We start from the raw sequence: 21664 nt of genomic DNA on the forward strand, positions 1-21664 counted from the left end.
ATTTTTTTTGTTTTTTGTATAATTCCAAACGTGGGTGTTATATGAAAGGTTCAGCAAAAGTCAAATATAAAACACAAAACGAAAAAATGATAATTCTCTCCTCAAAAATTATTTAACTCTCTGAGTCAAAGAGCCTGGTGAGCTAAAGCTAAGGAGCTATTAGTAAACAAGCTAACTATCCAGCTATTCACCAATCTATGGGGAGGGTGTAAAAGACAAACAGAGCAAACAGAACACAAAACAGCACAGAACAAGCATGAATGAATTAAGTCTGAGTACAGCAGAGATAGCAGCAACACTCGGTCGGCGTGTTTAATGGTGTATTGGCAGAGATAGCAGAGTTTGTTCGGGACACAGAGTACAGTAGCAGCGGGGAAGGTAGACCCACTCAGTCAGCAGTACAGCAGTGACAGCAGCAAAAACAAAACAAACAAAAAAAAAAAAAAAAAAAAACACAACTGTCTAGAGTGTGTTGCCATGGTAACGTAAACAGCATTTTGTTCTCCAGTGATAGAGAACTGTCACATTTGAGGAGCACATTTTGGTCATTTTTGAAGATAGATTTATCATATTTCTGCTTTCTGTTTTCTATTTACACTTTGCTAAGCATTTCTCATAACAGGTTAGAATTATACAAAAAAAGTTCCCATAGGCTTTTATGGCCACCTTCTTGTTTCCACACTCACTGTCCATTCTCTCAGCTTCACAGACCACATCGGAGCACGTTATTTGCCATTTTGTCTCCTGTTTTTCAATGATCAGGACCCCGGAATATAGATATAATTTGGGTGGTGGATCATTCTCAGCAATGCAATGACACTGAGGTGGTGGTGGTGAGGTGTTAGTGGGTGTTGCACTCATGCAAGTAGCCCAGGCACAGCAGCTTCTGGAGTTTTTAAAACCCTCAGTGTCATGCTGGACAGAAAATAGTCCACTAACCAAATATGTCTGGACAAAATTGCCTGCGGTCAGTGTCCAGTTTACTGCCAATGAAAGACTAGGAGAAAGCCCAACACAAATTGGGCAGGGTCCACACCTTGTGCAAGGTGGATCAACAAGGTAGGTGTGTTGCATATAGTGTCTGGAATTGTATAACTAAAGTATACCTGTATAGTTGGGCTGAGTTAATGGATAGTGAGTGTAGAAACAAGGAGGTGGTCATAATGTTATGGTTGATTTGTGTTTACACAAACATGATGTACAAGTCATGTCATCTGTCTCAAATTAAGCCCCAAGTCTCTTAATTAGTATTCCTGAGCTGATCCAGCAACTAGTAAAGGCAACAGAAAACACTGCAAGCTTACTTCATTTTGTAGGTCTTTGCCCCGATGACCAGTGACAGCAACTGATGGCCCAAACAAATTCCAAACACAGGTTTTGGGTTCTCCACACACACTACTTTTCGCAGGTTTTCTATGGTCTCCTTGCAATACTGAGGGTCACCAGGTCCATTACTGATGAATATTCCATCAAAGTCTGGAGAAAGAAATGAACAAATGTACACACCAACTTCCTGTATGGTAAACTGAATGGTAAAACAAATCCTGAATCTGATTTTATAAAGTGCAGTATGCTAAAGCTTAACGTTGTTTAAGTTCATTCAATGTGATGGCTCACCACTGGTATCCAGGGAGTAGTCCCAAGGCACCAAAGTAACCTTTGCACCTCGTTGGCACAAGCAACGGATCTGATTGTACTTAACACCGCAGTCTACTGCAACAATCCGCAAATCACCCTTTGGATTGAAAACCCTGGGTTCCTTAAAAGAAAAAATAAATAAATAAATAAATGTTAGGTAAAGAGACTATAGTAAACACACTGCAAACTAAATAGTGCTAAGTGTATTTCAAATATCATACTTTCAAGGAGACTTCTTTCACAAGATTCCGGCTGTCAGGATTGTCAAAAGGAATGCTCTCAGGTTGGGTCTCTCCAACCACAATTTTCCCCAGCAGAGTTCCCTTTTCTCTGATCTTCTTAGTCAAGCAGCGAGTATCCACCCCTTTTTTGAGAAGAAAGAGAGGGGGAAAAAGTATATAAATATTTTTACTTTCTAAAATCAGTCCAAAATCATGCATGCATTCGTTATTTTGAGTATGCTGAGTATACGCAGGTTTCCATCTAAGTACATTTAAAACGGTGCACAAATGTCCCGTTCAGCTCTGTTTTTCTCTCTCACATGCACCCACCTACGCAAATTCGTGCACACACACCACGCTGTCCTGACATTGCTCGAGTATGCTGCTCGAGCAGTTCTCTGCAAATTTATCGTGCACACTCAGGTCTACCTCTCTGATAACTGTAAGTGAGTCAACAAAGGACAAAAATGAAACTAGTGGTGAAGCTTTAATTCCAAAAAAGAGCGCTGTTAAGAGCATGACTTATTTGAGACATGTTGCTCTCCCTCAGCCAGAGGGAAGGGCAGATACTTCACGGCTCCCATAGAGAGAATGCACTTATCATTGGTCGTCACTTTTATTTAGCCAATCAGCAGCCAGACTTAGCTGTCCTTCATTTAGTGCTGCAGCCAATGGAGTCACAGTCCCACCTACAAGGGTTTGTTGGTTTTGTGGCAATGCTAAGAGAAACAGGTCAGTGCTTTAAAATAAAATAATAATAATAATAAATAAAAATCTTATCTTAGCACCATATCTCAAAGAAACTACATTTAATTTTTCCCTCAACACATCTCTGATGGCTATAAAACTAAAACTTTTAAAAATTCTTAATACATAAAAATCACATTAGATGATAAGATTAAAAATAACATTAAAATATGCATATGAACTGTTTGTGAAGACACCATTTGTTTACTTTGTTTTATATATATATATATATATATATATATATATATATATATAAAGCAGCAGCTTGGATGCAGAGTGTTTCTTAATGTGAGTTTACTTGAAGTTTACTTGAATCTACAAAAATCTAAGTATCAGATCGGGACAGTATTGGGAGGTACGCAATATTTAAAGGCTTTTATCTGAATCGGAGCAAAAAAAACTTGATTGGGACACTTTCTTATACATACAATTTAATAATGCAACATGTTCTTTTTGGTGTTAAAAAAATATACAAAAAAAACACTACATATAAAATATACACTAATATATTATATTTTGTTATGATTTTCATAATATCGTGTCGTATATCGCCATTTTTTAGGCATATCTAGATATTTGGCCACATCGCCCAGCCCTATTTCACAGTACTGGGGTGCATTTTTGCCAACAGCTTGGGTGACTTACATTTGTTCGGGAGTTGTATATTGGGATTTTAGAGAGCCATATGTGGCTATAAAGGTAATGTCTTTTCCTGAAACGTCTATGTTTATTCCAACAAGAAAATGCCAAGCCTCTTTCTGCATGTGCTACAACAGTTTTCCTTTACAGATAAAGAATGCATGAATTTGACTTCTATGGAACATCATGAAGTTTATATTTACAAAATTCAATCAACTTGGTCTGTGAAAACACTGAAAGTCTTTTCTGTACTTTATTCTACTAAATCATTGTTCAAAATAATGGAAAAAATACATGTATAGTTTTTTGTTTTTAATTGCATTTCATAATATAGCCCAGGTTTTTTTTTTTGAACGCTCATATGTCACATTCTTAAAACCTATAATATTACTTCACCTTCTAGTCCAGGAATGCCTTGTTCCTTCAGCCACATATCGAGAGATTTGGCTGAGCTCCAGTGACTAGGATTCTGTGAAAGCTCACCAACAATGAGGGCAGAAGCATGAATCCTAGAGGACTCAAACCACTATGAGAAAACGTGGAAAGCGGCAGAACAGAAAAACACACATTCAGACATAATGAAATCTTGGTCTAAGCATTACATAAGCATTTTATTTTGTTTTTAATGTTATATTATTACGAACCTTGCTGAGTCCAAATTCTCCATCCTCATCATCGGGCACACCATAATTCCCAATAAGCGGGTAGGTTAAAGTCAGTATCTGGGCTTTATATGAGGGGTCAGTGAGTGCTTCTGGATAGCCAACCATTCCTGTCTGAAAGACTGAACATAAGGAGGAAGAGATGGTTTGAATTACAAGACCAGAGTGATCATTTTGCTGCTATTTTGTTTACACTGAGTGTCACAACTTTGACGATGCGTTCCAAGTTCCCTGCTTGGGCATGGCACGGAACGATCCCACTGCTAAAACGAACTGGACTTTGGGGGTCAGCTCTGCTCTGGCACAATACAGACTGCCTAATGTGAGCACATCCTAAGGTGGAGGACAGATATACAGTTCCGAATGCACCATTCCAAAATTAGAAAATCATGAGATTAAATGGAATGCCCTGGAACAACTGCATGAGTTTAAAGTTACCATGCTCAAAGCCAAGAGCGGGTTAGAAAGGGATAAATCACCCCTCACCCACAAGCCCTGTGCTCTAGAGCAGGTGGAACATCATTCAGTATCTTTGAGATGACCTGAAATGACTTTTGTGATCCATTAAGCTTCTCTATCCAGCTTACCATTAAGCTAAGGCAAATGAGCTACGCACGTTTGGGGGCTGCTTGCAAAAGTTGGATAAGTTTGTGAGAGCTTGTTAACCTACTTGTAGGTTTCAGACCAGGGAACTTTAATAAAGGAGCAGAAACTGACAGCTGATACTGCTGGAAAGTTGGAACAAATTCTCTTTTAATGAATTTCAATTCATAAACATGGGATGAATCTTTATTAGCCTCATTAGTAATTACTGGTACAAATTAGGATGGAATCACAGAGAAATCGGTTTAGCTAAATGCTGGCTGTAACGTATTCAAAGGGTAAAAACGTGTTAAAGTAAAGCTATTTAGCTCCATGGCTAAAATATATGGTACTAAATTACCGAATAAAGACACATAAGCTGTCTAAGGGTAAGGCATATAGGTTGTTGGAGTGTAGTAAGAACACGGGAAAGAAACTAGAGACCATCACTTTCGTTCCCTTCAATCATTCAGCGCCAAAAGACACGCGGGACAGACTTCCAGTTCAACTCAGTTCACTTCACCTGACCCCACAGTAAACCCGTCACTGCACAGCTAGCAACACTGCTATTCTCACACACGCACCTCACACGTCATTTCCACTCTAAGAAAGAGATCTGATCAAAAACTGAAACGAGCTGTTATTTCTTTATCTATGTTTTCGGCACGGATTATGACTCACCAACTTCTCCGGACACTGAAGATTTAGCGCCAAAAAGGCGGCCTTCAAATATGGTGCCATCCTCCAGAATCAAAGAGGCCATTTTTCCAGACATAGAGCAAAGCAATAAAGCTGTAGCAATAAAAATCAATAATAGCAAACACTGAGAAATTTTAGATAAACCAAAAGCCCAGTAACTTGCGGCGGAATGATGTTATTTTCTACGTCGACTCTCTCTCCCACTTAGCTAGGTGAGATGAAACCACGTGTAAGACACGTTCCAAACAGCGGCGAGTCCGGTGATTACAGCCAAGTTGTAGATTTCTTACAGACTGAAGAGAGTCTTGCAGATTTGCTGGCAGCTGCTCGCCTGTTTCGCCACTGTTTTCCGTTTCTGTAGGAGATGAAGTGTGTCAGTAAGGCTAGTGGACACCACTCCAATTGGGAGCTCACCACACCATCAGCAGGCACCCTCTCAGAGCAGCATCAGGAGGAGGAGGAGGAGCAACAAAATCAACTCTCACTCAACAGTGGCTCCCTACGTAGGGCACTAAACCGGTATGTAAATATTGGCTCCTATACTCGCATAGTAAACGACCTATGTAAAAGTCGCATGTGCGGTGTTCTTTGTTACATCAACAGTGCAAACCATTTGTAAAAGCCAAAAATCCATAATTTACTAAACGCACTAGATAGGGAGTACTGGAGAAATTTGAAGCAGACCCATAGTGATTTTTCATTCAGGAGAATGGCTGATGCCTTTATTTCTTTCATCTTTGCACACTATCTTCAGATAGGCGACGTCTATTGATATCGGTTTCTGTCAGCATAGTCAAAAAACAAATACCATATAGCACAGTTTACAGCGTGCTGTGGTTCATTAAAGGAACACAGTCCAGCACATTTCTCAAAGAATTTTTAACACTTTTATTTTTTCCCGCATACTTCCAAGACCAGATACCAATAACAGAGCACTACAGGTCTGAAACAATTTAACCAACTTGTAAACAGTTCAACAACAGAACGTTCTCTGGTGTAACTTATGCCCTGACAAACTAACCATAGTCTATATATTTTGTTCCTTTTAAATAAATCCTGAGTGAAAGAATGTGTCTTCTAAAAGTATACTATTACAACAGTGTTTGCTTTTAAAATGATTAAATATAATTTTAAAAAGATAGTAACTGTAAAATAGTAAAACAGAATAATATAAATAAAAGACAAAACAAGAAAGTGTGTATAAGACAAGCATAACATAGGGATGTATAAAAATTAAGAATAAAATAATGTAACATAACATAAAAATACCCGAAAGAAAGACAGGAAGGGATTTGTATATTTCATTGTCTGTCTTGTGTAAACTAATCACAGGTTTCAAGGAATCTGGAGGAATTTCAGTGCCTAAAGGGCAAGGTTGCAATTGTAAGCTGATTAAATGTGACCTCTGATACCTCAGACAGCAATGCATCAAGAATCATCATTTATTTCTGGTCAGTATAACTATATGGGTTTAGGATTACTTTGGCAAACCTTTGTCATGTATTACAATACATAGTTACATCCACAAATGTGTATGTATATGTCAAAACTAAACATATATATTAACCATGTCCAAACAAGTATATTTGCACAGTGGTGGGACAAATCAAAGTTTTCAAAGAAATATTTGAAAGAAAAGGACCCCATATTTCTGGACCAAAGAAATGACCATCTAGAAACAATTCCAAATGTATTTTACACTTATGTGAAAGAAACCTTAATACAACAATAAATGCTGCCTTAAAGACAACATCTTATCCAGGGACATGCATGCATATTTCGAAGACATTGCAAAGCTGCTTTCTGTATGCGATGCTAAGTCAGAAGAAGATGGTGCAGATGCTGTATTGGCTTGCATCTTGCCCCAGTAAAGAATGTGTTGCATATTTATGAATGGCAAAATGCAATAACAAAATAAAGAATGAAACAAAATTACTATTAATGATTCATGAGTTCATATCTTCAGCACTTAACCATCTTTTACTGCTACTGTTGTTTCTAAGGTGTAGAGGCTTTTTATAGGTTATAGTGGGCACATAGAAATGATCCATCAGATTCAGCTCTCGAAAAAAAAAAACTTGACATAGATAATGGCCAGTTTGGCAAATAATTGTATTGCAATCGTAAAATTTACATTCAAGAACAGTTTTGTTTACAGTACTTTTCTCTTAAATATCCCATAGTATTTACATAAAAATAACAAAGAAACATTGTTTTGCTATAAAATTAGCATGTATATAGTGTGATAAATGAGAGAATATTGACTGACATATAGCCATACTGCATCCTATATTTAGTCCTTAAAATAAGTTATTGCCGAAAGGAGCAAAGAAATGTGCAATACCTGGGCACCACACTCCAGCACTCGGAACACAGGCTGATGGTGAACTTTCCTGACCAACACACATCTCGTCACAACATGTACAGAAACACAAAATAATAACCCCAGTACAACCCAAAATCAAAAAGTCTCAAAGACAAAGAAAAACAAAAAAACTCTGAAAATCACAGAAAATATGGAACAGCAAGCCTTGCTGGGAGCTCCCTAATGAGTCTTAGTTCCTCCCAGTCATTGGACACTTGTACCGCCCATAATGGTTTATGCATTCAACAGTGAGCTTTAAAAATTTGTGTTTTGGCTGATGAAAGTATTTACGGTATTTCACTGTAACAGAAACAATTTTCAACCTTTTTAGAGTTTACAGTCATTTACTGTCATGGTTTTACAGTTTTCACCGTAAAATTTAGGCATATTTTACAGTGTAATTTCTGTTGAATATTCATAAGGAGCAGATTAGGTTGCACTGCATGTCGATGAAGTCTTTGACAATTTCAACACCATTTATTTATGAATTTGATCCTATAATTCTGAAATCAGTCAATTTGCAATTTTCTACTGTTTTCAGATTTTATACAAATTGAAATAAATTCTTCTATTTGAGTTTTCATGTTTTCTATAATAAATATAAAATTTCCTGTGGTTATAAAGCTTGTTAAGTCCAGCTCTCTGTCCTGCTATTCTCCATGATTTGAAGACATAACATTATGATTTATGTTGAACCTCAATTTACAAACTAGATTCCAAAAAAGTTGGGACACTAAACAAATTGTGAATAAAAACTGAATGCAATGATGTGGAAACGGCAAATGTCAATATTTTATTCATAATAGAACATAGATGAAGTTTAATCTGAGTAAGTGTAACATTTTAAAGGAAAAATATGTTGATTCAAAATTTCACAGCGTCAATAAATCCCAAAAAAGTTGGGACAAGTAGCAATAAGTGGCTGGAAAAAGGAAATTGAGCATATAACTAACAGCTGGAAGACCAATTAACTATAATTAGGTCAATTGACAACATGATTGGGTATAAAAAGAGCTTCTCAGAGTGTCTGTGTCTCTCTGAAGCCAAGATGGTAAGAGGATCACCAATTCCACCATTGTTGTGCAGCAATACCAGAATGGTGTTACCCAGCGTAAAATAGCAAAGACTTTTAAGTTATCATCATCAACCATGCATAACATCATCAAACGATTCAGAGATTCTGGAACAATTGCTGTGCGTAAGGGTCAAGGCCGTAAAACTCTACTGGATGCTCGTGATCTCCGGGCCCTTAAACGTCACTGCACCTCAAACAGGAATGCCACTGTCAAGGAAATAACAGAATGGGCTCAGGAATACTTCCAGAAAGCATTGTCATTGCCAGCTGAAACTCTACAGTGCAAAGAGGAAGCCATTTCTAAGCAAGCTCCACAAGATCAGACGTTTGCACTGGGCCAGGGGTCTTTTAAAATGGATTCATTCTGTGGTCAGATGAATCACGATTTGAAGTTCTTTATGGAACACTGGGACGCCATGTCATCCGGACCAGAGAGGACAAGGATAACCCAAGTTGATATCAAAGCTCAGTTCAGAAGCCTGCATCACTGATGGTATGGGGTTGCATGAGTGCTTGTGGCATTGGCAGCATGTCTGGAAAGGCACCATTAATGCAGAGAACTATGTTCAGGTTCTAGAACAACATATGCTCCCATCTAGACATCATCTCTTTCAGGGAAGACTTCTCTTTGGCTTTGACCACATTCTGCAGCAATCACAACATCATGGCTACGTAGGAGAAGGATCCGGGTACTGAAATGGCCAGCCTGCAGTCCAGATCTTTCACCTATAGAGAACATTTAGCGCATCATAAAGAGGAAGGTGTGACAAAGAAGGCTCAAGACGATTGAACAGTTAGAGGCCTGTAATAGACATGAATGGAAGAGCATTCCTATTTCTAAACTTGAGAAACTGGTCTCCTCTGTCCCCAGACGTCTGTTGAGTGTTGTAAGAAGAAGGGGGGATGCCACACAGTGGTAAAAAATGGCCTTGTCCCAACTTTTTTGGGATTTGTTAATGCCATGAAATTTTGAAACAACATATTTTTCCCTTAAAATGATACATTCTCTCAGTTTAAACTTTTGATCTGTGATATTAGATATTAGATGTTGGCAAATCCAAATCCAGTTTTTATTCACAGTTTGTTTAGTGTGCCAACATTTTTGGAATCCGGTTTGTACATAATTTACATACATATGAACCCTACCTAAAGTACTAAGCCAGCGGCCATGTAAGATCAGGGGTGATAAAATCAGATCTGGTTTGGTGATTTTTCCTGTTCAAAATGAATTAACACTTTTAAAGGGGATGTCCACTAATATTTGCAATGTCCATATGATCTAGTTGACTGGTTTGATGTCAAATGCTCAGTTTTAAAGAAACTTTAACTTTTTGTTCATAATTGTGATTAGCACTAGACTTCCAAAGTGATCAATACTAAGTAGCCCCTTTGCAGTCCTTTGACATTTTATTTTGTTTACAATATCATTTTTAAAAATGGCATGGTCCATGTAGTATTTTGTAATAACTGTTAAATAAATGTTTTATACTTACTAGTGTGTTTCTGTATCAGAAATCATATCAGAAATCAGATTTCTGCCATGCCACAGCAAATCAAGAGTGTATAATATGAGGTGTACACCATGTACTTGATCTAATATGTGCCAATCGTGCTATAAATTGCTTGGCACGTACTGAGCATCCTCGTTTCTCTTCTAGTCAGAAACTGCTGACATGCTCTCCCTTTGAAGTCATTATTTGGATTTGGATCATTATCTGATTGGAAATTCCAAAGTTGCCAAAGACCAAATGTTTCTCTAGAGTGCCTAAAATTTTCCTTCAAAAACTTAAAATAGTTTTCTTTTTCCATGATGACACCAAACTTTCCTGACCCATAAGCATTAAATTCCCACTGCCTTACGTGAACATAATGGTACTGTTCTTGGGGTTAAATGCTTTCGTTTTCTTTGATGTTGTTGTTGGTGTTGAAAGCCACTTTTTTTGTTGTCAAAAATAAACTCACCTTTTAATCATCTGACCAGAGAACCAAAACTTTGTGTAGGCTCTTGTCTTGCACATACAATGACATTGCAGTCCCAAAAGGACAATTTTTAGATTTATTTTTAACTTTTACATTTACCAATATTTTGACTATATCTACATTGATTCTGTTATGGGACGGGGAGTGGTTGACCTAAGTGCAGAGCTTGTATCTTGTTTATTTTATTATTTTATGTTATTAGTTTGTCATTAGTTTTATTGCCCTTTTCCTAAAAGCGTGCTTAGGTGCAAGTTAGACTGAGCAACCCCTTGTATGATAGAGCAGTGCCTAACAAACAAAGCCGCTGAATACAAAGATGCAGTGGTAGTGAATACTATTGCAGTGATATTGATCAAAGAATGTGAGCTGCACAAATGTGCAATTCATCTTTTCTCTGAAGCTTGAGTTTTATTTATTTATTTATTTTATGTTTACTTTCTCACACACTGTCACTCAAGTACCGTACGGATTACCCCTCTACAAAGGTGTAACACAGCTGGTGTTTGGCTGAGCTTATATTCAGGACACAAGAGGTGTGCCCAGTCAGTCATGATTAGTACTGGGGCTTCTGGAATTGGATGCCTGGGAGCTGCTCCCACCAGCTCTCCTAGTAGGGCTAGTGGGCCCTCTGCTGGCGACTGGTGGTGTGGCCTGACCCCTCACAGATTAATTTTCACCAGCATCTTCGTCCTGTTCAGTGTTGCACTGGGTCCGGAGCCTACCCAGTATCATTGGACCTACAGCAGGAGCATACCAATTATACGAGTCCATCACAGACCGTCACAAATTCATCTGTTCTGTTCTCTTTATAACCATTCACGTATAAAACCTCAGAATGTTAATGTAGAATATTAGTGATACATGAGTCTGAGGAAGGAGGAGGTGGTCAGTGATTCTGTGTGAGGTAGAAGTAGTTGCAGAGTTAATTTGAGATAAAACAGCATGGCTAAGTATGATTGTAGATGAGACAATGCCAGGATCTTGTACAGGACACATAGGGGCTGGATCAGGGCAACACCTGGAGAGCAGCAGGACATCTCAAAGCATGAGAGAGACAGGAGAAAGAAAACCCGACAAAGGGAAAAAATAAAAATGAGGTTAGTATGTTCATGGTAAAGAACAGGCAAAATTGTCCTGCGAGAAAAGCTTCACGGGTCAGGCAAGAGAACCCAGACAGCCTGTTGGCGGTTACCAGAAAGCTAACTAAAAAGCTGTAGCTATGGTAGTATGACAGGGTTAATACAAAGTAGTGATAATATGAAAACCACCTCTAACACTAATAGAGAAGGAGTAACCTGAAAGTGAGCGATTAACCAAAAGCTTGTTTGAAAGGTAGGTTTTTAATCTAGAGTATGTCTGAGCCCCTAACAGTAACCGGAAGGCTATTCCAGAGTTGAGGAGCTTTGTGAGAAAAGGTTCTTCCTCCTGCTGTGGTTTTCTTAATGTGAGGAACTAAGAGTAGATGGGCATCCTGTGAAGGAAGTGTACGTGATGGTATGAGAAGTTCAGTAAGATACTGCGGGCCCAAACAATTTAGAGATTTACAAGCTAAGAGGAGAATTTTATAGTCAATGCGAAATTTACGGGTAGGGACGAGAGAACTGGGGTGATATGGTTGAATTTTTTTGCTCTAGTGAGCACCCTGGCTGCTGCATTTTGAACTAACTGAAGCTTATGTAACGCTTTCCATGAGCTCCCTGCCAGGAGTGCATTGCAGTAGTCTAGATATGAAGTTACAAAAGCATGCACTAGTTTTTCTGCCTCTTTTAAGGTTAAAATATGGCGAATTTTGGCAATATTGCGTTGGTGGAAGAAGGCGGTTTTGACTGTATTGGATATGTGGGTATCAAATGTGAGAGTCGAATCAAAAGCTATCCCTATATTTTTAATGATGGTACTGTGTTTTACTGTTGAATTATCAAGATTAATAGCAGCATTTCTGAGAGAATGTTTCTGAGTATCGGCACCTAGTAACAAGACCTCCGTTTTATCAGAATTTAACATGAGAAATTTTAAAAGAAAATGAAAAGAGAAAAAACATGTGAAGAGAAAAAACACCTGTGGAGGCCAAACACCAGCTCGTGTTAAACTTTTGTGTAGGGTTCTAGTTGAATTTTAGCTGAGAAAACTATAAAACCCCCGGTGGCATTGTGAGTTTTGAGAACAATTTGCAGTCTGTGGATGATTTCAATTTATGGCCACATTTGTTTTTATACCCATCCCTTTCACAAGTTGTTTTCACATTTTGTTTAATTTGTGTCCACAGTTTCTTAACTTGTACACAAATTTACAAGTTTTTTCTCTTTTCATTTTCTTTTAATGGTGTGTAAAAATGCTATAAATACAAAAATGCACATGTCAAATGAATAAAGATAACACATATTGCATAAAGTGAATGTATCATATTAATATAAATACAGTAAATCATATTTTCATTTTAAAAATGCCAAGGATATCTGTGCCCTCACTTTCGGTCAACTCTGTCAGATTTTTTAAAATAATCTTGGATAAATCAGGCAATGTCTTGGTTAGCTATGACCCTTAGGACTCCTTTCCACTTCCTGGCCTTGGTGTTGTAACAGTAGGATGTATGGTCTGATAACTATCAAGTTTTTCATATTTTGAGCAATAAATGTTCATATCACTGCAGCCCCTTATTGAGGGTGCACTGATGGTGGTGTTTGCAGGTGGGGTTTGAACCTTTGTCACCTTTTGCTACACTACCACTTATTACATTTACAGCATTTACCACCCCTTTTTTTATTATGTGAAAAACAGAAAGTGCCAACAGTTTGTGCTGAAGCACACCTACTTCCCATAGTTATATTTGAGGGTTTCATGTCAAAACCTGACAATCTGAAAATATATGCAAATACATAATCTGTTTTGATCTCCATCAGTTGTTTGCCAACACAGTCTGTTTTCTGTCAACACAATCAGCAGTTGTCAACACAGTCAGGTGAAGGTTTTTGTTTTTTTTTAAACAAAATTTTACAATTGGTTCAGTGCATTGTCTATATATTTAAAACACCAGCTGAACTACATACTTTGATGTCTTCTGTCCATAAGAACATAGATTATATATGCTTATTGAATTGAATGAATGAAAATTGAATATTCACAGCTGAGTTTGTCAAAATGGTCTGAAATCAGAATAAAAATGTATATGATTTTTATTATTTTATTCTGCTACATAACATCAATATTTTATACCTGAAGACTTTACTCTCTTACTGCACTGTTCTAATTAAAATATCATGCTAGTTAGTGTAGCTGACAGTTGACACCAGTCAAGTAATGAAATAGATACATTTCAAATTTTAAAAATATATATATTAATGAAACTCTGTTCTTATACATAACTGAGACCTTCATCTATAAAGATACCTTTTTGATATTAATGTAGTATTAAAAATATTGAAGACCCTTATATTTTGTCCCTTATCTCAAGAATCAGTGGTAAATATATCCAAGCTTAATGAGGGTGAAGGTGTAGAGTTCAAAGCAGTGATTAATGCATTAGGATATTTCGCTTAAAAATAACTAATAAATATATTGTGTTTATATATAAGGGAATAGTAAGGAAGCAAAGGATATAGCAATGACGGCGGTCAAACACAAAACTGTTGTATGGATTCCCCTTCCCTCAAAGCTTAGGTCTAAAATTGGACCAGTCCCTTTTACGAGTCTTTTCTCAATTCTGAGACACACTGTATATCATTCAGGTGAAACTATATTAATTTAAGGGGACTTTAAGTTTAAGTTGTTTTAGATTGTTGTGAAACATCTAGTTAATCTTTTATATATGATAAACTGCAGAACTTTATAAGGAAGGGGATGTAGCTCAGTGGTAGAGCGCATGCTTTGCATGTATGAGGCCCCGGGTTCAATCCCCGGCATCTCCAACTATATTTTAAACAATTTTAATCCTTTACAAGTGAAGCAGTGTTTACACAAACTTCAATTTTCTCGAGGCATATAAAAAGCTAAAAACACGTATTATCCCAAAGGCATAAAACAACTAGCTAATTTTTCCCGGTCGCGTTTACGTCACGCGGCTCCGTTCGCCTTGACGACGGTAACCAGGGACAGAGCTGTGTTTGCCAAAATGTCTGCCTCCTGAAAACTCTACTACAACCTACTGAAGAAAAGCTAAAAATAATTAATTATAGACGCCAACAAACCTAGTGTTTTAACAAGAAATTATGCAGCTGAAGCATTTGAAGACTCTGCTTACTCCACAGGTAATTTCCACGAGGAACTGTGAAGTTCAGTAGCGAGTTAGCATAAAAAGGGCTGTTTGGCGCACATCTCAGAAGGGGTTTATCTCAATTGTCTCCGTGCTCACTAAGGAGTGCACAACTTAGGACTTGAAATAACGTCTTTTATCGTATAAATATCTATAAAATATTCACGAGACAGTGATGCGATTCACGCACAGATGCATCGGCTGTCCATATAATTCGTGAACTATTTGAATTAAACCTGTATTTTTATGACTCCTGTAGTACACTTCAGAGGGAGTAGAGATGCATTTTGGATTCAGTTCACACGTAGCTAGGTAAAATGTAGCATACAATTTCAGCCTTAAAGACTTTGGAAATTAACTGTATAATGGCGTTTAGCTTTCGCGTCCGAAAGATAGGCACTTTTCTCCCCTTCAAAAATTACAGCGATATTCCGAGCCATAGCTTTGTTCATTGGGTTTTAAGGGCCGTACAGCTAATTGTGTTTTTGCTAATGAAATGACACTCGTGCACAAATAATAAGCATTTAAATGTTTAGCAATATATTAACTCTTAAATTTAGTCTCATGCAAATGTTTGAACACGCCTGGTGAAGCAATATTTTGGGGATTTTCAAAATGAGTGTACACACATTAACCAAAATATAAAAAAGAAATCCTTGTTTCTACATTTTCCATTTTATCAGCGTTGCTTAACATCTAATTGCACAATGTAGTTCTACAATTACAGACTAACCTATCTGTTGCTCAGCATATTTTGATTGCCCTACTCATCAACCTGTTCTTTTCAGCACATGTATTATTTGAGTGGTTTATTATTCTTAGCACTGGAGTGATAATGACGTGATAGCTGTGTTTTGTGCTGTTAAGAGTGGATAAGACACAGCTGTGCTGCTGGAGTATTTACAACTCTCAGTATCACTGCAGGAAGGAGAATACTCCACCAGTCGAAAATATCCACTGATGAAGGACTATAGGACGAACAACAAAAACTGCAGCAACAGATATTGTGTCACTGTCAGTGTCACTGCAGCACGAGTACGATCCAGATCCACACCCAAAGCGTACCTGCGCTATGATGGTCCTTTGGTTTTCCTTTTAATTGAAGAAGAAGCTGAAAGTTTGCTAAAAAGGATGCAGAACAACAGATGTCCTAGTTTGCATTAGTAGAACTACAAAGTGCACCTGTATGGTAACAATAAAAAAATAAAAAAAGGAATGGCATTAAACCTATAACAGTAGTGAAAAGTGGGATAGAATATAAGAAAAGGCGTATTTGTCTTGCAGGATGGTGCTGCCAAAGTGACTTGTATGGCATGGGCATCAAACAACGCAAAGTTTGCTGTGTGCACAGTTGACAGAGTGGTTCTGCTCTATGATGAACAAGGAGAGAGACGAGACAAATTTTCTACAAAGCCTGCTGATCCAAAAGTGAGTTAAATGGGAATTTGGAAGATCAGTGATTTTCTATAAATCCAGTAGTTGTGAGGTGTAAACAGAAGCATTCCAAATAGTTTGGTGGGAACTAGCAACATTTTATTGTAAAGGTCCATTGTAAAAGTACAGCTAATGAAAAATGTTATTTATTTGCAGTTTGGGAAAAAAAGCTACATGGTGAAGTCTATGGCATTTTCTTCAGATTCCACAAAAATTGCCATTGCTCAAACTGACAGTATAATATTTGTATACAAAATTGGAGAGGATTGGTAAGTTGATCACTTCATCTCCATGTTTTTACGATACAAAATATTTTTGCTTTATTTATATTGGAAATAAGAGTTTAACCTGAAAATCTCTAATTTACTTTCTTTTCCTCTACAACAGGGGAGACAAAAAAGTTATTTGCAATAAATTCGTGCAGACAGTAAGTTATTTGTAATTTCTATTAATATGAATGGTGGAAAGTTCACTGTTTTAACCTATAAACTCTGTTTGGCATTGTCAGGAGTTCCCCTTTCAAACATGTAGCACGCAGCTAGAGATTTTCCAATTATCCAATCCAATACTCAATTTTGTTTAGGCAAGGGGTGGAATCTGGGTGCATGAGCCCAGTGAGAAGTGAAGGACTGGAGACATCTAAAGGACTAGAGACATTCCTCACCATTTTCTAACTCTCCAGTCTGTTTGTGGGCTTGAAACCGGTCTATAGCATTTACAAAGTCCCGGTGTCTGTAAAGGGGAAAAAAAAATAAAACAAAACAAATCAATCCGATATGCTAGACTTTCTCTGTCTGTGTTTGAAACGTCTGGAATGCTGTCTACTGAGGCAATATTCTGAGGGAGCAAGGTAGCGAGGCATGTCTGAATCGAATGTCTATGGGAAATGCTGCCTGTTAAGGTTCCTCCGTTTAGCCGATTTTTGAAGGCAGCGTAGAAGCCTTTAAATTCCCCGCAATCTGTGCGTCAACGTTATCTTAGTTACTTTTGGCTGAGTGGTTAAAGAGCAAATAACTGCAAATCACAACCATTTCTTACGGTGAGTAGACCTTTACATTGCTGCCTTCTCTTCATACAAATAGTATTATTATTAAAATTTGTATCATTTTCTTTCTTAATAATTTATTTCAGTTATAAACAGTAATGCACTTGTCTACCACACCTGATGGCAGTCAGCTCGTGATATCCTAGCAACAATGTGATGTGTTGCTGCCTTGGAAGCTTGTCTCAAACGCTATTCCATTATAGGTATTCTTCTCTAAACGCTGCCTCCTAAGGCACTGATTAAGGAGACAGCATAGGCAGCAAGGCATCGAGGTTGCTGCCTTCTGTTTCAGACACAGCCTGTCTTCTCTGCTCAGGGCAGAGATACAGAATCTGGAGGTTTTAGACAATGAAAAGACCTCCAGATGTTGAAAAGCATGAACCAAGATAAGGATATTACTTGATTCCTGCTCCTTGGTGGGTAATAGAAAGGGATGCACATAAGTGGTGTGCATGCGTGGTCAAAATTAACGATGCACAATGTGAATTACAACGTGAAGCGTGTTTGCGCATCATTATATTTGACACTTTTGGACCACGATAACATAGGCAGGCTCCAGAGAGTAGTTAGCTTATTTGATAACTAGTGCTAGCTTGTTTTTTTTTTCTGGTTTTAAGATTTCCACCAATTCATTAGCATGTTCAAGAAACAAGCTACATTAAGTAATTACTTTGGTATTCCACCACCTCCAAAGAAACGCCAGACTGAGACTGAAGGTAAAAAAAAGAGTATTCGCAGAAAAAAGGCTGCAGGAGGTAGCATGGCTCCAGACACATGATGACCACACAGAAATACGGTGTAAATTATGCTGTGAAAATCCCAGTCTCGTGGATAAAAGCAGTGCCTTTTTATATAGGAACAAAAAATTTCAGCCATCCAGCTTTTGAAAAGCACGAGAAGAGTAAAGAGCACATGAACATACTGCAAACTATCCAGTCGACCCCTGGACAGGTGGCAGGATAAACTCAATGAAGAACAGCGTCAAGCACTTTGTAATATTTTTCTGTTGGCCTTTCACAAAGCAAAGCATGCACGTCCCATGCGTTCATATGAGGAGGACATTGTGCTTTTTAAAAGGCTCGGAGTGAACGTCGGCAGTGCATATCATTCACGAGAAGGTGGAGCTCGCATCTTTCAGTGCATTGCACAGTCAATCAGTTCAGAACTGAATGAAAAACTGAAGGCGGCCGAATTCTGGGGCATGCTTTTTGATGGATCAGAAGACATAACAAAACTGGAGCAGGAAATTGTGTACATTGTGTCTGTGTCTAACAACGGAGAGATTACCTCAGATTTCCTTGGATTAATTAATCTGTGAACCGAACAGCACAGGACATAGTGAATGGACTTATGCAGCTCTTCCATGCTTGTGATTTAGGGGATGAGTGGAAGACAAAGTTGGTTTCCGTATGCACAGACGGAGCTGCAGTGAACGTTAAAGTTTACAAAGGGGTCCTTAGTAAATTGCGACACATGGTTGCGATCTGGGATTCAGTTGTACATATCCTGTGTACCGCTCACACACTGTGAGACATTTACACAGTCCATTGTAAAGTTGTTAAGCTTTAATTTGCAGAAAGGGGGTGCAAAAAGTACAGATAAACTGAAGAACATATGTGCTGCCATTGCCTTTGTCAAACTAGGGAAATTTCACAATATTAGATGGTCTGCATGGAGACAGGAGACTTTGTTGAAAATATGGAGGCTATTACCTGCCATTCAAATTCATGTGGTTACAAGTGATGACAGTGACATAAAACATATTGGTAGAGAGCATTTTCAGTGTTTTTTAGCCAACATGCTTGACACTGGAAAGATTTTGCACTTCATATCTCTCAAGTTCCAGCAAGAGAAGCTGACTATTGGTGAATGCAAAGATGAGCTCATGGTAGCCATTGGACAGCTGACACTACTGCTTGACAGTGAAGGCGAGTACAGGAAAGAAGCTGTTTCAAATGCTGATGCTGACAGGGACAAGACTGATGTATTGAGAGGTTTAATTCAAGAGTTTGAAAGCAGATATGAATCACTCAGATCATGCGATCAATTTTTAGTATTTGATCCTTCAACTTGGCCAGCTTGTCTGTTGACAGAGATGCCACTCTAAGAGAATAGCTACGTTTAAAGCAGTCAGGGAAGCGTTTGGCAGCCTCCACTGTGTATGACCTGGTCAACATAGTGAAGATGATCAATCCAGATAGTTACTCCAACATTCACAAAGTCATTCTGTTGTCCCTTACACTGCCCTTGAGCAGTGCAGCATGTGAGTGGAGATTTTCACATCTCCATATGATAAAAATAAGTACAGATCCTGCCTATCAGACTTGCGACTCTCATCACTGATGCACATCCACTTGTCTAGGATCACAACAGAGACATTTGACCCAAAGGCAGCTGTTGATCTATGGATGCACACAGCTTATCGTAGGCTAAATCAGGGAGAAAGAAGTCAGAACTCATCATCATCCACCATGTTTGAAAGGGAGGAAGAGGGTGATGAGAGCAGTCAGGAGGGTAGTGATGATGAATGCTTGTAGTATTTCCTGCATTGTAAAACGTGGGCACCAAGCAACACCTTTAGGTGCTCCTTTGAGAACTAGACCAAAAATGTAATGTGCACCCCTGGTAATAGAGTTATTTTTGCTGTAGTTATTACTTGACACTAAATTCGGGAGACGGTTAACTGTGTGAAAGTAAACACTTACTGAAAGTGCTACAAAACTAAACAGCTCGAGTTACAAACACGTTTCTGTATTCATTCAAATGGATAAAAATGTGCAAGTTAAAAATCCGCCACGTACAAACAACAGGTGTTTTTTCCCCCTCAGACATACCATTCCACCTTAAAAAATGCAGAGCTTCTGAATGTACATAAATCAGAGCAGTTCCCCCAGAATCGTAGAGGTCACATTTAAATGTTATTTAAAAATAAATGGTATTTTCAGTCAGGCTGACATTTATAAGTGTAATGGATGCCCCTAAAGCCATCCATTTCACAATTTTTAAATGTCTTTGTGCTCACTATAAGGTTCATGATAGAAAAGTCATCAGGTTGTCTACCAGCTGGTGGTGAATTCTATAGACAGTGGCCTTCCCTATTCACATATAAGTTCAGAAGGTTAATACCCAGATTTTGTACTAGGGAGCTGGTAAAAAAAAGTCTGTTAAATGTTTGGTCCAGCTGATTGATTTCTCACATATAGCCCCTTTGGTCTAAAAAAAAACGTTCAGATCTGCAGTGCATGTATGAAATTGGCTTAATACAATACATTGTGTGTTTTAACACAATTTGATTGATTGATTGATTAATTAATTAATTTTGCTTTTGGCAGAGTGCGGTCACATGTTTGCTTTGGCCAACAGAACATTCTATAATTTTTGGACTAACAGAGGGAAAAGTAAGTGACATTAATTATATAACACTTTTTTTCTAATCTTTATCTATCTATCTATATCTGTCTATATATATCATTTTGTTTTCCTCAAAACAAAGATTCGAGTAGCCAACACAAAAACCAACAAATCATCAACGATCTATGGAACGGAATCCTACGTTGTCTCACTGACCTCAAAGTATGTCTACCTTATAATTATTTGCTTATGGCCAGTAGTGTTTTCATGGAGGTATATTGTTATCCTGTTTACTTGTACTTGAAACATACCTGTTAATGTTCTGAAATTTGTGTGTTAGCGTGTCTGGGAAAGGAATTCTTTCAGGCCATGCAGATGGAACTGTTGTGCGATATTTCTTTGACGATGAAGGGTCAGGAGAAGCTCAGGTAATATTTTTGTTATTTACAATTGTTTAATTTATGAAGGAAAAAATCTGTAAGCAAATAAATATTTTCTGGTTTATTACCTGTTTATTATAGGGCAAATTGTTCACGCATCCCTGCCCACCCTATGCACTGGCCTGGGGAATCAACAGCATTGTTGCAGCTGGATGTGATAAGAAGATTGTGGCTTATGGGAAAGAGGGCCATGTTCTACAGACATTTGACTACAGCCGGGATCGCTCTGAAAAGGAGTTTACTGTCGCTGCTACCAGTCCCAGTGGTCAGTCTGTAGTCTTAGGGAGTTATGACAGGTGAGTGTGTTCTATCAAAATATTATTTAAGAGAGATGAAGTTAGTACAAACCCTGACAAAATTTAAGTAATCATTAAACTTAGAGGATATTCAACATGCTTTATTTTATTTTATCATACTTTATTTTTTTATCTCTCATTGCTGGGGAGAAAATGATGGATTATATCATACAAAGAAACAAACAAACAAAAAAATACAATGAGTACTCTGTTGTATATCAACAAGCTTTTATGACGACCT

General features: G+C 37.9%; 2 protein-coding genes and 1 non-coding gene across 5 annotated transcripts in view; 2 read left to right on the forward strand and 1 right to left on the reverse strand.

Annotated features, from left to right (window-relative positions):
- Positions 1 to 5625, reverse strand: part of cad (carbamoyl-phosphate synthetase 2, aspartate transcarbamylase, and dihydroorotase) — a 42855-nt gene extending 37230 nt beyond the window's left edge. The window contains exons 1-6 of the mRNA XM_066677157.1: positions 5171 to 5625; positions 3890 to 4029; positions 3642 to 3771; positions 1860 to 2002; positions 1618 to 1759; positions 1305 to 1476 (exon numbers count right to left, since the gene is read on the reverse strand). Coding sequence (XP_066533254.1) covers positions 1305 to 1476; positions 1618 to 1759; positions 1860 to 2002; positions 3642 to 3771; positions 3890 to 4029; positions 5171 to 5264 — 821 coding nt within the window. The 5' untranslated portion in view covers positions 5265 to 5625. The remainder of the gene's footprint in view (positions 1 to 1304; positions 1477 to 1617; positions 1760 to 1859; positions 2003 to 3641; positions 3772 to 3889; positions 4030 to 5170) is intronic.
- Positions 5626 to 5654: 29 nt separating this feature from the next.
- Positions 5655 to 21664, forward strand: part of ift172 (intraflagellar transport 172) — a 95759-nt gene continuing 79749 nt past the window's right edge. For 2 of the 3 annotated variants that reach the window (XR_010803901.1, XM_066677158.1), the window contains exons 1-8: positions 14706 to 14852; positions 16142 to 16285; positions 16448 to 16560; positions 16679 to 16718; positions 20669 to 20734; positions 20830 to 20909; positions 21028 to 21115; positions 21209 to 21423. Coding sequence is in view for 2 of the 3 variants with exons in the window: in XM_066677158.1 (XP_066533255.1) it covers positions 14814 to 14852; positions 16142 to 16285; positions 16448 to 16560; positions 16679 to 16718; positions 20669 to 20734; positions 20830 to 20909; positions 21028 to 21115; positions 21209 to 21423 (785 nt within the window). In the remaining variant the exon portion in view is untranslated. Of the gene's footprint in view, positions 5708 to 14705; positions 14853 to 16141; positions 16286 to 16447; positions 16561 to 16678; positions 16719 to 20668; positions 20735 to 20829; positions 20910 to 21027; positions 21116 to 21208; positions 21424 to 21664 lie in introns of those variants that run through there. The other variant, XM_066677160.1, reaches the window with a different exon arrangement.
- Positions 14442 to 14513, forward strand: trnaa-ugc (transfer RNA alanine (anticodon UGC)). The gene has a single exon. It is a non-coding gene; the product is annotated as a tRNA-Ala (tRNA).

The sequence above is a fragment of the Hoplias malabaricus genome, chromosome 7 (genome assembly GCF_029633855.1).
Source record: "Hoplias malabaricus isolate fHopMal1 chromosome 7, fHopMal1.hap1, whole genome shotgun sequence".
NCBI classification, from domain to species: domain Eukaryota; kingdom Metazoa; phylum Chordata; class Actinopteri; order Characiformes; family Erythrinidae; genus Hoplias; species Hoplias malabaricus.